At 45.4% G+C, this 18,079-nt stretch overlaps 1 protein-coding gene across 16 annotated transcripts in view; it reads left to right on the top strand.

Annotated features, from left to right (window-relative positions):
• TBC1D1 (TBC1 domain family member 1) overlaps positions 1-17,873 on the top strand; it is a 229,084-nt gene extending 211,211 nt beyond the window's left edge. For all 16 annotated transcript variants that reach the window (XM_059067613.2, XM_067036291.1, XM_059067605.2 and 13 more), the window contains 3 exons: positions 6,241-6,410; positions 13,486-13,659; positions 17,356-17,873. In XM_059067613.2, the coding sequence (XP_058923596.1) occupies positions 6,241-6,410; positions 13,486-13,659; positions 17,356-17,556 (545 nt within the window). In that variant the 3' untranslated portion in view covers positions 17,557-17,873. The remainder of the gene's footprint in view (positions 1-6,240; positions 6,411-13,485; positions 13,660-17,355) is intronic.
• The last annotated feature ends 206 nt before the right edge of the window (positions 17,874-18,079 follow it).

The following is an 18,079-nucleotide window of genomic DNA, read 5'->3' as shown; positions in this document are numbered from 1 at the left end:
AATAACGAAGTGATCACTGAGGAAATCAAAGAGGAAATCAAAAAATACTTAGAAACAAATGACAATGGAGACATGACGACCCAAAACCTATGGGACGCAGCAAAAGCAGTTCTAAGAGGGAAGTTTATAGCAATAAAATCCTACCTTAAGAAACAGGAAACATCTCGAATAAACAACCTAACTTTGCACCTAAAGCAATTAGAGAAAGAAGAACAAAAAAACCCCAAATTAGCAGAAGGAAAGAAATCATAAAGATCAGATCAGAAATAAATGAAAAAGAAATGAAGGAAATGATACCAAAGATCAATAAAACTAAAGGCTGGTTCTTTGAGAAGATAAACAAAATTGATAAACCATTAGCCAGACTCATCAAGAAAAAAAGGGAGAAGACTCAAATCAATAGAATTAGAAATGAAAAAGGAGAAGTAACAACAGACACTGCAGAAATATAAAAGATTATTAGAGATTACTACAAGCAACTCTATGCCAATAAAATGGACAACCTGGAAGAAATGGACAAATTCTTAGAGATGCACAAGCTGCCGAGACTGAACCAGGAAGAAATAGAAAATATGAACAGACCAATCACAAGCACTGAAATTGAAACTGTGATTAAAAATCTTCCAACAAAAAAAAGCCCAGGACCAGATGGCTTCACAGGCAAATTCTATCAAACATTTAGAGAAGAGCTAACACCTATCCTTCTCAAACTCTTCCAAAAGAAAGCAGAGGGAGGAACACTCCCAAACTCAATCTATGAGGCCACCATCACCCTGATATCAAAACCAGACAAAGACATCACAAAGAAAGAAAACTACAGGCCAATATCACTGATGAACATAGATGCAAAAATCCTCAACAAAATACTAGCAAACAGAATCCAACAGCATATTAAAAGGATTATACACCATGATCAAGTGGAGTTTATTCCAGGAATGCAAGGATTCTTCAATATACACAAACCAATCAACATGATACACCATATCAACAAACTGAAAGAGAAAAACCATATGATCAACTCAGTAGGTGCAGAGAAAGCTTTTGAGAAATTTCAACACCCATTTATGATAAAAACCCTGCAGAAAGTAGGCATAGAGGGAACTTTCCTCAACATAATAAAGGCCATATATGACAAACCCACAGCCAACATCGTCCTTAATGGTGAAAAACTGAAACCATTTCCACTAAGATCAGGAACAAGACAAGGTTGCCCACTCTCACCACTCTTATTCAACCTAGTTTTGGAATTTCTAGCCACAGCAATCAGAGAAGAAAAATAAATAAAAGGAATCCAAATTGGAAAAGAAGAAGTAAAGCTGTCACTGTTTACAGATGACATGATACTATACATAGAGAATCCTAAGGATGTTACCTGAAAACTACTAGAGCTAATCAATGAATTTGGTAAAGTAGCAGGATACAAAATCAATGCACAGAAATCTCTGGCATTCTTATACACTAATGATGAAAAATCTGAGAGTGAAATTAAGAAAACACTCCCATTTACCATTGCAACAAAAAGAATAAAATATCTAGGAATAAACCTACCTAAGGAGACAAAAGACCTGTGTGCAGAAAATTATAAGATACTGATGAAAGAAATTAAAGATGATACAAATAGATGGAGAGATATACCATGTTCTTGGATTGGAAGAATCAACATTGTGAAAATGACTCTACTACCCAAAGCAATCTACAGATTCAAAGCAATCCCTATCAAAATACCACTGGCATTTTTTACAGAACTGAAAAAAAAAAAATTCACAATTTGTATGGAAACACAAAAGACCCCAAATAGCCAAAGCAATGTTGAGAATGAAAAATGGAGCTGGAAGAATCAGGCTCCCTGACTTCAGACTATACTACAAAGCTACAGCAATCAAGACAGTATGGTATTGGCACAAAAACAGAAATATAGATCATTGGAACAGGATAGAAAGCCCAGAGATAAATCCACACACATATGGTCACCTTATCTTTGATAAAGGAGGCAAGAATATACAGTGGAGAAAAGACAGCCTCTTCAATAAGTGGTGCTGGGAAAACTGGACAGATACATGTAAAAGTATGAAATTAGAACACTCCCTAACACCATACACAAAAAGAAACTCAAAATGGGTTACTACTATGATTATGTTACTGTCGATTTCCCCTTTTATGGCTGTTAGTATTTGCCTTATGTATTGAGGTGCTCCTGTGTTGGGTGCATAAATATTTACAATTGTTATATCTTCCTCATGGATCGATTCCTTGATAATTATGTAGTGTCCTTCTTTGTCTCTTGTAATAGTCTTTATTTTAAAGTCTGTTTTGTCTGATATGAGAATTGCTACTCCAGCTTTCTTCTGATTTCCATTTGCATGGAATATCTTTTTCTATCCCTTCAGTTTCAGTCTGTATGTGTCCCTAGGTCTGAAGTGGGTCTCTTGTAGACAGCATATATATGGGTCTTGTTTTTGTATCCCTTCAGCCAGTCTGTGTCTTTTGGTGGGAGCATTTAATCCATTTACATTTAAGGTAATTATCAATATGTATGTTCCTGTTACCATTTACTTAATTGTTTCGAGTTTGTTCTTGTAGATCTTTTCCTTCTCTTGTGTTTCTTGCCTAGAGAAGTCCCTTTAGCATTTGTTGTAAAGCTGGTTTGATGGTGCTGAACTCTCTCAGCTTTTGCTTGTCTGTAAAGGTTTTAATTTCTCCATCAAATCTGAATGAGCTCCTTGCTGGGTAGAGTCATCTTGGTTGTAGGTTTTTCTCCTTCGTCACTTTAAATACGTCCTGCCACTCCCTTCTGGCTTGCAGAGTTTCTGCTGAAAGATCAGCTGTTAACCTTATGGGGATTCCCTTGTGTGTTATTTGTTGTTTTTTCCTTGCTGCTTTTAATATGTTTTCTTTGTATTTAATTTTTGATAGTTTGATTAATATGTGTCTTGGCGTGTTTCTCTTTGGATTTATCCTGTGTGGGACTCTCTGTGCTTCCTGGACTTGATTAACTTTTTCTTTTCCCATATTAAGGAAGTGTTCAACTATAATCTCTTCAAATATTTCCTCAGTCCCTTTCTTTTTCTCTTCTTCTTCTGGGACCCCTATAATTCGAATGTTGGTGCGTTTAATGTTGTCTCAGAGGTCTCTGAGACTGTCCTCAGTTCTCTTCATTCTTCTTTCTTTATTCTGCTCTGCAATAGTTATTTCCACTATTTTATCTTCCAGGCCACTTATCCGTTCTTCTGCCTCAGGTATTCTGCTGTTGATCCCATCTAGAGTATTTTTAATTTCATTTATTGTGTTTCTCATCATTGCTTGCTTCCTCTTTATTTCTTCTAGGTCCTTGTTAAATGTTTCTTGCATTTTGTCTATTCTATTTCCAAGATTTTGGATCATCTTTACTATCATTATTCTGAATTCTTTTTCAGATAGACTGCCTCTTTCCTCTTCATTTGTTAGGTCTGGTGGGTTTTTACCTTGCTCCTTCATCTGCTGTGTGTTTTTCTGTCTTTTCATTTTGCTTACTGTGTTTGGGGTCTCCTTTTTGCAGGCTGCAGGTTCGTAGTTCCCGTTGGTTTTCGTGTCTGTCCCCAGTGGCCAAGGTTGGTTCAGTGGGTTGAGTAGGTTTCCTGGTTGGGGGGACTAGTGCCTGTGTTCTGGTGGATGAGGCTGGATCTTGTCTTTCTGGTGGGCAGGTCCACATCTGGTGGTGTGTTTTGGGGTGTTTGTAGCCTTATTATGATTTTAGGCAGCCTCTCTGCTAATGGATGGGGCTGTAGTCCTGACTTGCTAGTTGTTTGGCATAGGGAAACCTTTCCTCCTTCACGGCTCCCTCCCACTGGTGCAGGTCCCGTCCTTATTCTTTTGTCTCTGTTTATTCTTTTTTCTTTTGCCCTACCCAGGTATGTGGGGAGTTTCTTGCCTTTTGGAAGGTCTGAGGTCTTCTGCCAGCGTTCAGTGGGTGTTCTATAGGAACAGTTCCACATGTAGATGTATTTCTGATGTATCTGTGGGGAGGAAGGTGATCTCCATGTCTTGCTCTTCTGCCATCTTCTCTCTCCAAAGCCCCCAGTTGTTACTTATTTTAACTGGCTTAGATGTGGGACTATATCTGAATTTAAGGTACTTGCCCCAGAGACAGAAGATTCTGAACTATACAGCACGTCATTGGTCTGGTAGTACAGTCCACTCCCCAGGATCCCTGCAAAGAATGCCTTGATATTGATTCTGATAGATGCTATCAGTTTTTATTCAGCTATAAATGTTCATATATTGAAAGGAAGTCTTACTGTCTAAACCAAAGAAACTTCAAATTTACTTTGTTTTTGAAAATGTCATTTCTCTTTAAAAATATGTCTTAGTTATAGCACAATCTTATGTTATTAAAAAAGGTTTTTTTTGTTTTTTTGGTTTTTTTTTTTTTTTTGCCTGCGTTGGGTCTTCATTGCTGCGCGAGAGCTTTTCTCTAGTTGCGGTGAGCGGGGGCTACTCCTCATTGCAGTGCGCAGGCTCCTCAGTGCGGTGGCTTCTCTTGTTGTGGAGCACGGGCTCTAGGCGTGCGCAGGCTTCAGTAGTTGTGGCTCGTGGGCTCTAGAGCGCAGGCTCAGTAGCTGTGGCGCACGGGCTTAGTTGGTCTGTGGCATGTGGGATCTTCCCGGACCAGGGCTCGAACCCGTGTCGCCTGCATTGGCAGGCAGATTCTTAACTACTGCGCCACCAGGGAAGCCCCTGTAGCGCAATTTTAGATCTTTATGTTTTCTGTAGTGGTGAATTACATGGGTAGACTGCATATTTTTTAAATCAGACATTTCACAGGACTACTCTTCCATAACACTGCCTTGATACATGTACTCCTCCCCCTAAGAAGTTCAGATTTCAAAGATGTGATCTGTTCTCCAGTTTATCTTCCCAGCCCCTACAGCCAGACTTGAGGAGGCAGCACCTGTCCTTTTCAGTTGCCTGGCGCTGCCCTGAACCAGGAGCAGTGTGAAGTTGAGGGAGCAGTGTGTCCCTGGGCTCTCTGGGAGCGGCTGCCTGCAGGGCTGTACCCAGCCGGGCACCAGGTCTGCTCATGTGATGGTCTCGCAGCATCTCTGGGGCTGACCTAGCCAGCCGGTGCTTGGGTGTCTCCCTTATGCCATCCACAAGCCACCCTGGGACACCTCCAGCCTGCACTCAGTGGCTTGTTTCTTAATGGCTTTCACTTTTCATCACCCTAAACCACCCAGAGAGGCACAGGCTGGGAATTCCCCCTCTCACCTGCTTCTGTCTTCCTTGACTTGATGGAAAGTACAGCTTCTTTGTCCCTTCCATTCTCCTGCAGCCCCTCCAGAAAAAAAAAGAGAGAATATTGACAGTTGCCTCTAATTAGATTTATGCTCCCATCTTTTAAAATTACATTTCTTCTTACTTTATTATTCCAGTTGTTAGGTAACTTTCCCAAGTGCTCGAGCCCCAGGACATTGGAGTCTCTTTCTGAATGGCTTCAACTCTGGGGAAGGTGGAGCCAGGGCTGGGCTGGGCTGTGCTGGGCTGGGGACCCACTTGCTCTCCCTCTCCCTGTGCACAGTAGGTGTGGGGATTGTTAACATTTGACAACCATTCTAAGGGGAATAATGGCAAGAACTAGAAAATAACCCTGATAAAGTTCTTTGAATTCTTTAGAGGGAAAAATTTTTTATTCCATTATTATGCTAAAATTCAGTATACTTGTTAAGTATTTAATAATGTGCTTTTGCAATGGTGCAGGCTTTTTACAGTTTTTAGAGATCTTTTAATTCAACCCCTGATTTCAAAGCAGAGGAAACAGAGGCATTTTCTTCACTTACAGCAGCAGTAATTAGGATAGAGTATTTATACACCTTTTTTTTACTCATAAAAATATATGTTTTAGTAATAACTCCTTTGAAATCCAGAGAATTCCTGAAAAAAATAGACTAATGAAAAGTTTTCCTTTTCACAGTTTCAACTTTTGAGGTATGTTTGAATTTAATATATTTTTGGAGTGAAAAACAGATTTATCTGAACCTGTGACAAAATTTTAGCAGTAGTTTAGCATATATGATATATGTATATTTACATATTTATTTATTATTTGCTATATTGTCTTGACAACCCTATCTGAAATACCAGGACCTTATAATTTGGGGCTGCATTTCCCACAGTCCTGCTCTTCGATGTGTGTGAAGGGGAATGGAGTGCCATTTCATCAGAATCTGGTCCAGCTTAACTTTCTGCTTTTCTGTGTTTTCCCAGATATGATCTTTCTTCAAGGATCAGAGGTCATATTTAAAGTGGCTTTAAGTCTGTTGGGAAGCCATAAGCCCTTGATTCTGCAACATGAAAACCTAGAAACTATAGTTGACTTTATAAAAAGCACACTACCCAACCTGGGCTTGGTGCAGATGGAAAAGACCATCAGTCAGGTATGGTTCAGTCTGGACCTTCCAAATGTTCCAGCGATTCTGGATATGCAGAAGCTGAATTTCCTTTTTTTTTTGAGCAGGAGCTGATTCCTACCACTTTGTGTCCTGAGCAGCAATGCTCAGCTCGTGGGGGGCACATCTCGAATCTCTGTTCCATGATCAGACGTGTGTCTGTGTGTGTGTGTGCTGAGAGTGTGTAGGTGTGATAACCAGCACAAACTATCGGTAGTTTCTTACAATTAAAAGGCGTTTGTCACCCCTTGGTGTTTGTTCTTCTGAAATTCATACATTTTTATTCAATGTAGGCTTTTGTAAAATGAGTGCTTTGATTTTTGTGCTGAAATGGCATTAATTGGAATTTTCTAAAAATTTAACTTGTTGATATGAAGTTGTGATAAAGAGTGTATATTCTATAACTTTGTTCTGGAGAGAGTGTGTGTGTGTGTGTGTTTTATAGAGTTCAATTCCACATTCATCTGTGGTTCTAGTCCCTCTGATTTCTGTATGCAGTAGAACTGCATTGCATGTATGCATGTATCACTCTCTGAAATGTTAGGGGTTGAGGGTGAGGTGATCCTGGAATTGCAGCTCGACCAGTTGTTAATGGCCTGGGTTAGGAGTGGGAGCAGATTTTGACTCTGTATCAGGAAGAATTTTCCAGTAATGACTGCTGACCATGCAGGACTCAGCTGCCTGGCAGAGGGTGAGGTCACCCTTGGAAGTGTCCAGAGGCTGGATGGCTGAGTGCTTCAGAAGGTGCCCAACGCAGAGATCCCACAGACTTAGCAGTCGGGGCTTCTCATTAGCCTAGAACTTACCTCACCTGCAAATGTAATGAAAACATAGAGCAGTTGGGTAAAAGCAAATAGTGAAATAAAGCTGTGTTTTAAAAAATCCTTCTTCTGAGGGTTTCTGATAGTCCGAGAGTGGTGGATTGCACCCAGTTGCAGCAGTTAGTGATTTCCTTTGCTGCCCCTCCTTAGGTGCTGAGCCCAGAAAAGAAGGCAAGTGTGGGCTGGAAAAGGGAGACGGTGTCGTCTGGTTGCCACTCTGGGTCTCTGCACATTTCATTTGCCTACGTGAAGGAGCAGCTCTTTTCGTCTCTGCACTTTCTTCTTCAGTTAATTGAGAGGCTTTTACTTCCCTGGCACCTTCCTCTCAAGTGTGAATAGCTCTGGCTTGTTGACACCCTGCTTTTTTCCAGGTTCTGTGTGACTCTACATATACATACATGATCTCATTCAGTCATGACCGAATTCCTGAGAGGACAAGTGGTTTTAATCGACGAGCAACCTAGGGTTCAAAGTGGTTGATTAGCTGGCCCACAGTCAGGCTGTCGAGAAGTGGAAAGGTAGGGTTTCAGACTCAGGCCCTCTCACTACAAACGCTTTCGCAGCTACTCAGCTCCAAGTGCCTGCGGGTGTCATTTAATCAGAGATTTTCTGTACTGTACCTGTATATTAAGACTGAATTCTCCACCCTTTGATTCTTTACTTTCTGACATTTCCATGCATTTCCTCCCTTTTAGAGCTTTCACTGCACAAACCTGTGTCTTTTGGCTGCAGGGGAAAATGCAAGAGCCTTGGTTCCCTAAACCCAAGTCTGTGCCAGTGAGCGCCTTGACCTGCTGCCTGGGGCCTGGCTAAAAGGCAGGCAGCCTCACCGATGTGGTTACCTTCTGGATATTGAGCCCCAGAAAAAAAAAAAAACAAACCCATTTTCCTCCCCTTGTTTGTAAAGGGTACTTAACTGAGGGTGTGAAGGTGCTCTTTAATGTTGGGAGAATAGAAATGGACACAGTATGGAGAGAGGACAGTTGTGTGTGTGCCTGGGTTGTTTCAGGCATCCGTTTTGAACTTGGCATATGCTTTATTCCATTGGCTCCTTAACAACTCTGGGGCCTGGAGGGAGTAAACGCCCAGCAACCTGTACGAGGTGGCAGAGCCAAGAGTGTAACGTGCTCTGGGACACCAGAGCCCATCCTGTGTAGAAAAGGAGCGTGTAACCAGTAACTGCAAGAGTGGTGGGAGCTCCAGTGGTGTTGTGCAAGGGCTGCAGGAGCGGGCTGTGCAGGGAGCGAGCAGTGAGTGGGGAGTGGGGACCGGGGAGCTGAGGGAGTTGAGTTCAGCTGGGCCTTTTCTGCAGAGGCCCAGGGAGGAAGTGTTTCAGGCTTTGTGGACCATAAAGTCACATGAGGTCAGCTCAGCCTCTGCAGCATAAGGCCACCAGAGCCAGTATTTGTCGGAATGAAGTGACTGTGTGGCAGTAAAGCTTTTTTTGCGGAGCATGTGGCGGGACAGCCTTGGTCCACGGGCTGTGGTCAGCCAAACCCCCATTATAGTACGTGCAAAGGCACGGGAGCGAGAGAGAAGTTCTAGGCGCCGGTTCAGCTTTCCTGCGGGGGGGGAGGCGCAGGGATTGGAACTAGGGACACAGCATCTGCATCTGAGGTCCAGGTTTTCAGCCTGCCACGGGTCTCTCTGGGAAACAAGACTCAGTGCCTGGCAGCTCTCCGCCCTCCTTCCCTCCAACGTGTTCCATCTGGAACTTGACCTCTGCAGACTGTCAAGCTTTCTGCCTGCTCTCTGCCCCCTCCCATCCCCTCCCTGCAGAGGGTGCTCTAGTCTCAAGTTCTACTCAGAGGGGAGGCCTGAGGGCAGCGCCATTTCTCTGCAGCCTTGGAGAGCCCACAGGGTAGAAGTGATATTGCGTCCTTTGCATGCTGCTGTCCTGTGTGTGGAAGGATGGAGCTGGGCTGGATCTCTGTGATAGCCAGTCTCCATTTTCATTAAGTACCGTCTCCGTGGAAGCCTCAGCTCGAGCAGCTGGGACACAGTCTGCATCCAGGGTGGGGAGAGTCCCCAAGGACAGGGCCCTGGAGTTCCCGCTCAGCGCAGACAGACTGGGAGCCGCTACCGAGGGGCAGGCCCAGAGTTGACAGAGTCCAGGGCGTGGAGACAATGGTCTCTGAGGCTCTGTGGCAGCTCCTCAGTGTGACTTAACTGTCAGTTGAACGTGAGCCATAAATATCACCTCACAAGAAGCGGGAAGCCCTGGGAATAAACAGAAAGGAAGAGGAGGGAGGTCAGGGGTGTCGTCTCATCAGAGCGAGTGCCGTGTGCCTGTGCTGCCTCAGGTCAGTGTAAGGAAGAGAGCAGGTGAAGGGGGGCTTTGGAGGACGGGGCATATAGCCTATTTTCAACGTCCTTTGGGCCCTGCTCCAAGTGTGGCCCCAGACCAGCACCATCACATAGGAACTTATGCAGAATCTGGGCCTCCCACTCCAGACCTGCTGAGTCAGAATCTGCATTTCAGCAAGGTGCCCGGGAGATACGCGTGCGCACGTGCACACACACACACACAACACAGGGGCACCTTGGAAAGCTCTGCTGTGGGCGACTTCATTGTAAGCACACCAGACAAGTCTCTGTTCTAGTTGAGCTTGTAGGAGAGAAACCAGAATCTTAACAAAGTTTCTGTGTTCAAAAGATGCTCTTCAAAATCACAGTGGCTGGGCTTCCCTGGTGGCGCAGTGGTTGAGAATCCGCCTGCCGATGCAGGGGACGCGGGTTCGTGCCCCGATCCGGGAAGATCCCACATGCCACGGAGCTGCTGGGCCCGTGAGCCATGGCCGCTGAGCCTGTGCGTCCGGAGCCTGTGCTCCGCAATGGGAGAGGCCACAACAGTGAGAGGCCCGCGTACCACAAAAAAAAAAAAAAAAAAAAAAAAAGAAAGAAAGAAAGAAAGAAAAAAAAAAATCACAGTGGTGAGACTGCCCCTTCTGCCTTGGGAGGAGCCCTTACTGCTTGGGCAGCTTGCACTATTGAAAATTAGTTTTTTAAAAGACCAGTTAGTGCTGTACCAAGAGGGTGGGGTACGGCAGGGAGGAGTACTTTACTACTGACATTGTTTAGAATTGTTTGCATGTGGTGATAATAAAAAGCAGACCAGCTTTTAGTTGGGTTTATTTTTGTTTTTAAATTCACCACAGACACTGTGCCCCCTTATTTTTGATACCCAGGCAGAGGCTCCCCCATCCAGCTCTTGGTATGCCACTGAGACCACCAGGTTGGGGGGAAGGGTCTGGGGGTGGGGAGGGGGGAAGGGTCTGGGGGTGGGGAGGGGGGAAAGTATGTGACTAGTTCTGCAGCCATAAGGGTTGATGGCTTTATTACAGTGTCCACAGACAGCAAAGAGAAACACTAAGTCTCCAACAAGAGCAGGCGCGCCAAGAACAGAAACGAATTCTCTAAAGGAGGAGACTCGTCTAGCAAACATATCTGGGAAAATATTTAGCTTCGTGCATAATTTAAATTTAAATAACATAATGCTTTACCTTCCTAGAATAACAAAGTGAAACATTTTCATCCCAGTACCCATTGCCAAGGGTATACCGTATCTGGCACATTCTTACGTTGCTAATGGCATTGTATGTGGATTATTCCCGTTTGGGAAGCAATTTGGCAATATGTATCACGAGCCAGTAAAATATTTGTACCCTTTGACTCAGTAATCCCATTTCTTGGAATGTATGCTTAGGAAAGAATCCAAAATATGGGAAAAGCCATACATATGAGGATGTTTAAAGTTGTCGTTTATAACAATGACTTACAAGTAACTAGATATCCAGCATTTGATGACTGGATTAACATGGTTATTGATACGTCGAGTTGGTAGAATACCATGAAGCCATGTATAATTATGGTTATGAAGAATATACAGCAACGTGAGAAAGCGTCATTTGAGGACCAGGGAGCTCCTGTCACCGCCAGCCATATGCTGCCATGGTCGGGAATAAATTCCCAGGCACGACTGCAAGGGCTGTGTGTGTGTTTTGGCAGCCAGGAGGTAATGATGCAGTTAAGCAGAGATGATTGTGACCCGGGATGGTTCCTGGGGATTAACGTAGGCCTCAGCGAGCGCTCTGCTCTGTGCACAGCTGAGAGCCATTAACCATAGCCGCTCATCAATCTGGATCCAAGGCCAGAGGTTTTGTCCCCAGGTTTTCCAGGTTAGGAGCTCATTTAAAAACCTCTGTGGAAGAAAAAAAGTGTGTGTGTGACATTTATCCCGCACCGTGTTTATAATTACACACTAATGCCACAGCAATCTCAGTTTTAATGTGTGTGGTTTTTACCCTGAGCTGTTCAGAAGTTCCATGGTGTGACATCCTTTGTCATTTTGCTGCAGCACAAGGTTGGATGGGAGGGGTTTTATGTGGAAGCAGATCCCTTAGCTAAGTTAGGGCACCAACTCAGCTTGCCAGGCCTGTGTCTCATGGTTCCCCACAGCTATGCTGTCAGGTAGGTGTTACCACCGCCATGTGGTGGAGGCCAGGAACTGAGGCCAGGAAAGGTCAAGTAACTTGCTCAGGGTCATTCAGGGAGTCGCCAGCCCCCATTCAAGGGCTGACTGAAAGCTTCTGAGTCAGTTTTCTTGACTGTAGAATAGAGATGATAATCCCTGCCAGCTCTCGGTGGTCGCTCTGAGGGACAGCAGAGAATCAGATCAATGCAGTCAACTCCACACACAAACACACACGCACGTCACAAATACAATGTGTATTACTCTTTTGGCCTATAGTGACTTTTGTGCCTATTTAGTATTAGCCATTGAATTAAATTGAAAACCAGGAAGCTGAAAAATTAATCTCAAGGAAGAGAAAATAAGATTGGAAGAGAAAATAAGATTTCTGGGAATGGTGAGAAAGTAAACATGGTTTTTGAAAATAGATTTCAGGAAAGATGGGACTCATTCATGTTTGAATGCTACTAGGGTACCATCAAGGGAAATGAATTTTTCATTGATTTTAACTGTGTTGGAATTTCTTTCTTAAGGAAGTGCTGTGAAGAGTCTCTTATAGAGACTAATTTCATTCTTTAAATGTGTGTTCTGATCTGGCTTTTTTAATGTGGTAACTGAATTCTCAGATCCGCGCTGGGGCTTCACGCCTGGGGCAGCAGCAGCCTCCGCCTCTGCCCCCTCATCGTCCCAGATATGAACAGCTCACTCACTTGTGCACTTCGGGGTTGTTTTTCACACGAGTGGTTTTTTTTCATGACTGTTCCTATTAGAGAAAGGAAGGCAACTCAGGCATTGTTTTGTATTCACTCATCTATGTGGGTGACATTTGGGTTTTGGCTCATTTCTGCATATCTTATGTGCAGAATAGGGTTTTTTAGTAAACAGTTCCATTACTTAGCTGTTCTTGTAACTCTGAAAATCCAGCTGAACTATAATTAAACTTTGACCTGGTGACTGGGCAAATGGGGCTGTGATTCTTTTGTTTTGTTTAATTCTCTCTGACCCATAGTTGTGTATCTAATCTAATAGAATTTTCAGAGAAAAATGATCTAAGTACTGAAATAAGAAGTAAAAATAAACTCATATAAGCATTTTTAAAAACAAGGTTTTGGCTTTTGAAAAATGAGTATCAGGGACCTACACTTACTGTTACCTTTGGTTTATTTCCAAATGCTTCTTTTTTAAAAAAATTATTATATTATTTATTTATTTAATTTATTTTTGGCTTCATTGGGTCTTGGTTGCGGCACACGAGGTCTTTGTTGTGGCACACAGGATCTTTCCTTGCGGCGCGTGGGCTCTTCATTGTGGTGCGTGGGCGTCTCTCTAGCTGTGGCGTGCGGGTTTTCTCTCTCTAGTTGTGGTGCACGGGCTCCGGAGAGCGTGGGCTTCTGTAGTTTGCGTCACACAGACTCTCTAGTTGAGGTGTGCCAGCTCAGTAGTTGAGGTGGGCGGGCTTAGTTGCCCCGTGGCCTGTGAGATCTTATTTCCCCAACCAGGGATCAAACCCGCATCCCCTGCATTGTAAGGCGGATTCTTTACCATTGGACCACCAGGGACGTCCCCCAAATGCTTCTTAAATTCTCTCTTCCCATGTAAAATTATTCCCTTCTCAGTGCAGAGAGTTTTCCTTGTTTATCACTAATAGTATCAGGCACAGAGTAGGTGCTTCGTGGACACCCGTCGACATGGTGTGTGTGTGTGTGTGTGTGTGTGTGTGTGTGTGATTTTTCTCATTTTCAGTGCCTGATGACTTTTCTGTGTGTCACAGGTGTTTGTCATGGACATCTCTAAACAGTTACAAGCTTATGAAGTTGAGTACCACGTGCTTCAGGAAGAACTTATCGATTCCTCTCCTCTCAGTGACAACCAAAGAATGGACAGATTAGAGAAAACCAACAGCAGCTTACGCAAACAGAACCTTGACCTCCTTGAACAACTGCAGGTAGGGCATATTTACAAGGCAGCCTCCCGAACCTTGAGTGTGTGGTAGTTCATTAACTCACCAGAGGCACCGGCGGGCTGGGTTTTCCCATGGCCGTAGGCCCTTTCTCTTCTGGTTGTTTGTAGTTGGGATCAAAGGTAGCCCAGAAGAATTGTTCCTTTTTGTTAGGAAGCAGACAGATTATCTTTTGCTAAGGTCAGACTGTCCTGGAACTTTCTGAGAGGCTATTTCTGCACTTAACCCTTTTAGGAGACAGACCCTGAGCTGAACTTGGGTTCAGGGTGCCGTCGTACTATTAGCCGAATAGCCAGAGATGGCACTTTGAGTAATGATGAGACAATCAAAGGCATGAGCTTTCAGGAGCGAAACTAGCTAGGTCCACGGAGTGATATCAAGTGAGGAAAGTGCCACAGAATCTCCCTAACAGAGTAAACCAGAGCCTGTGATCAGGATTTGTGAGTCCCTGGTGCAAATGCAAAAATTCAGTTCATGAAGGGACACAATTCTCCCCTCTGGAAGCTTCCATCTTACCATGGATAAATGCGGATGAGGACATACAGTAAGTAGAAAGGCAGACCCAGGCCGTGCATGCAGGAGGGCGAGATGGAGCAAGCACAGAGGCGCCGCGCGTCCAGAGAGCCAGACCTTGCTAGATCCCGTGTCAGCCACACTGTCACCTGCTCTGCTCTGATTCCCTCATCTGTGTGGCAGGGACAAAAAGATGCATTTTTGCTGGGGTAGGGGGTAGCACTCCTCTAACAATCAAATAGAATAAACTAACCATACAGTCGGCTTTTGAAATGTCAATATGGGTGGTAAAGCTCTCATTGTTAAGGAATTGTGTGTGGAGGGGGGGAAAGGGGGGTGTTTTAAAAAATTATTTTTGAGTTTGCTGTGGAGAAAACTTTATTATATGTTTTCCAAAATATGTATTCTGTGGTATTCCTGGGCTGTCCTGAGAATAAGCTTTCCATCCTGATCTAAGCCTCTTAGTTTTCGCCATAGAAAGTTGCTGCTTTGCAGACACAAGCTTGGCAGTGATGGGAGAAAGGCCAGCATTTGGAGCTTAATAAATCAACCCCTGTCTAAAATGTATTCCCCCCAGCAGGGATTTTTACCCCAGTAGAAACCTAGTAGATATTTGCTGTAGAGGAACAAAGAAAAGTCTATCCTTACCCAGGCCTGACTACCAGTCACATTCCAAAAGTCAGCTTTTTTGTCCTCTGAGATTGAGCTGTCCTAACTGAAACTATGCCTGAGTACGATTTCTCCAGGGTGTCTTAGCTGTAACCTGAAGGGGAGGTGCCGGGGAACGAAGAGCCTTATCTTGCATGTAAGGGTCTGCAGCGTAGGTGGTAATTTTGAATGCCTTCCAAACAAACAGTAGGTCCCTGAAGTACGGCAGGATGGAAACATTTCTAACAAAGCTCAGATGTGAAGTTGAAGCATTTGCCTCGTTAGGATAGTGCTCAAATGAAAGGTTCATTTTATTAGGCTGATACCATGTGGGTTTTTTTGTGATGAAGAGGGGAAGTAATTTTGCGCTGCTCCTGTGATACTGTACCCCTTTTGTGAAGAGAGGGAGTTGTGAAAAGCTGCTCAGACATTTACGTTCTCAAGAAATGCATCAAGAGGTAATTGGTAACAACAGATGTTCTCCTTGGAATGATCTTTCTCTTGACCACGTGGCTCTGCGCTTCTGGAGGTATCATTCAAGACTAGAGCTTATGCCGGTCCCAGCTGTGCTGGGTGCCAGAGGCCGCCAAAACTTTTAAGACACTGCTGCTCTCAAAGAGTTGCGCTAGGGATTGTGGTGTGTCAGTTTGTGGGTGCCTGCGTATAGTTTTCCCATTACCCTCTGAGTCATGTGGAATTACTTTCAGCCAGACCACATAAGTTCTGTGAGACTCACACCTCTTTTCCCTTTTTTCTTTTTTTAAAAATAGTTTTCAGAGTCCAGGGATAGCTGTTCAATGCAATACTTAATTTTCCAACATAAATCTTTGCTTTTTTGCCCAAGTATCAAAACTGACCCATTTCCTGGCTTTGTTCCATTCATACAGTTGTTGGACATACCAAAGCCCCATCTATTTTCTTTTTAAACACTTAAGAATGTCGTCTGGCCGCTGCAGACTAAACTGTCTTAGCTCTTTTGTCCAGCAGCGTACTTATGACGATTGCTTAGACATGTCTGATGTTGCCAAATGCTAAGGGACGCGCATTTTTTGGAATAATCCACTACCAGTCATTGAGTGCCCATGAGCTGGGTGCTTTGGGAGGCCAGACCCACGTGCAGGGTGAGGTGTGTTTTCTTCTGTGAGACAGCTTCGGTCTCACTGAGGAGGAGACCTGACGTTCACGCTGGCCAGTGAATGACCATGCACATCAGCTCACTGCTAAGCTGGGAGGTGCCCCTGGGAGTGCTGTGGCCGTCAGAAGGAGTGGTCCCTGGAGGGGATGAGGTGGGACCCGTCCCAGGCCTTGACCGTGGGGAGAGGAGTGTGAGGGTCGGAGAGGACTGCTTGGACATAACCCACTGAGCGTGACCGCCCCCTGCCCGGTAAGCCAGCAAACTTAGGATCTCAGTCCTTTCTTCTTTCTGTTTTCAGTGTTCCAGTGTCACAGCCAGACCTAGGCTTTGAGTCATAGAATTGTCTGTCTAGCACAAGTGTTGTCTTGTTCAAGAAGCTGTTTCCCTTGTTTTGAAAATGAGGGAAAAAATATGTACCGTTGTTCCCACCTAAAATCTACGGGGACACGTAGACGGCCAGGCAGATGAGCGAGCCAGTGCAGTGCCTTACTGACCCCAGGCCTGAGCACTCGAGAATGCAGCGGAGAGCTGGAATCGGCCAGGAGGCCCGGGGACAGCAACATAGGAGGCTGCTTTTCTCAGGAAACTCCTCCGCTTCACTGGGGCCAACTCACTGGTTGCCTGCGAAGCCAGCCCGAGGAGACTAGAGAGAAGAGGAGGGTCCGTTGCAAGAGAGAAGCACCTGGAAGGTCGGCCTGATGCTGATTGTGTGCTGAGCATGCGGACGGGTGGGAGTGGAGACACTGCTGGCGTCTGTGGCCAGTGAGACCACGCACGTGACTCTCTTAGCGGAGCTCGGCCACCCTGAGTGCTCCACACACGTTCCCGGGGAAATGCCTGTCCTTGTTACTGTAGGGAGTATTAAAGGTTCAGAGTAGAGAGCCGTTACTACGTGGGCCTTCACATAGAAACCATTTTGATGGTCTGTCTGAAATCAGTTTGTACCTGTAAATATGTGTATTTGTCAAAGTGGGCCGGACTGTGCCGCAGTAGCAACGCTCCAGACCCCAGGGCTCAGCACCGCAGGCGCTCCACCTTGTCTCCACGAAGCATTCTCGGGCCATTTCACAGATGTCCTCCTGTAGCTGGTGACTCGGGAATCGGACTCCCTCTGCATTGGGAAGCTGCCATCTCCACAGGCGGCTTCCAGAGTATCCACGACAGGGGAAGAGGGTGCTGGAGGATCTCAGGGAGGCCCAGCCCGCCTGCGAGGGAGTCTGGGAAAAGGAGTCTTCCCCTGTGGCCAGAACTGAGAGTAAACTTGGAGAGATGTGTCTCTGCCAGAACAGGGCTCCAGAGTGCCTTCGAGGCTGGACAGTGGAGCGCAGAGTGGACCTCCCATGTTCTCCCCGCGCAGTTCCATTCTCATTTCTTTTATTCTCTAGGTGGCTAATGGGAGGATCCAGAGCCTGGAAGCCACCATTGAGAAGCTCCTGACCAGTGAAAGCAAGCTGAAGCAAGCGACTCTGGCCTTGGAGCTGGAGAGGTCAGCCCTGCTGCAGGCAGTGGAGCGGCTCCAGGGGCAGACGGCAGAGCTGGGCGGCCTGGAGCCTGTCCCCGCACCGCCCGAGCCTGCGGGCCACTGACAGCCGGAGCTCAGCCCCCACCAGAGCACAGCTCCAGAACCGGGTCGCCACCGCCCTGACACTGTCCAGGCCTTAACTGAGAGAGATGAAGATGCCAGAGGGAGAACAGAGCGTGAAGCGTGCTTCTCAGGGAGGAGACTGGCTTGCCAGTGCGCGGATTCTTCTGAACTAAGATTCGCAGTGCAGGGGGCGAACGTCCCGGTGTTGTTGTCGTTGTTTAGGTTCTAATACGTCCCCTCTCCGGTCCTGGTTACTGTACTCAGTAGATTTAGATGGCATGGACTTGAAATAAAGCACCTTTGTGTTTCTTTATCGTTTCCTTCTTCAGTATCACTGTGTCTATAAAGGGCATTCATAATACCGTGGGATTTCAAAAGCCAGCGAGGCTGGAGGTGATGATTCCTCGGGCCAACATGTGGCCCTTCATTCTTCCAAGGAGGGTTTGTGTGACTTACACCTTCAGCGGCACCGGCAGGGGTGCGGTTGGCCCTTGACCATTCTTGTTGTGGAAGCCCCAGATTAC

This window comes from Kogia breviceps, chromosome 6 (assembly GCF_026419965.1).
Source record: "Kogia breviceps isolate mKogBre1 chromosome 6, mKogBre1 haplotype 1, whole genome shotgun sequence".
Classification (NCBI taxonomy): domain Eukaryota; kingdom Metazoa; phylum Chordata; class Mammalia; order Artiodactyla; family Physeteridae; genus Kogia; species Kogia breviceps.
This window is presented reverse-complemented; position numbering and strand designations above follow the sequence as displayed.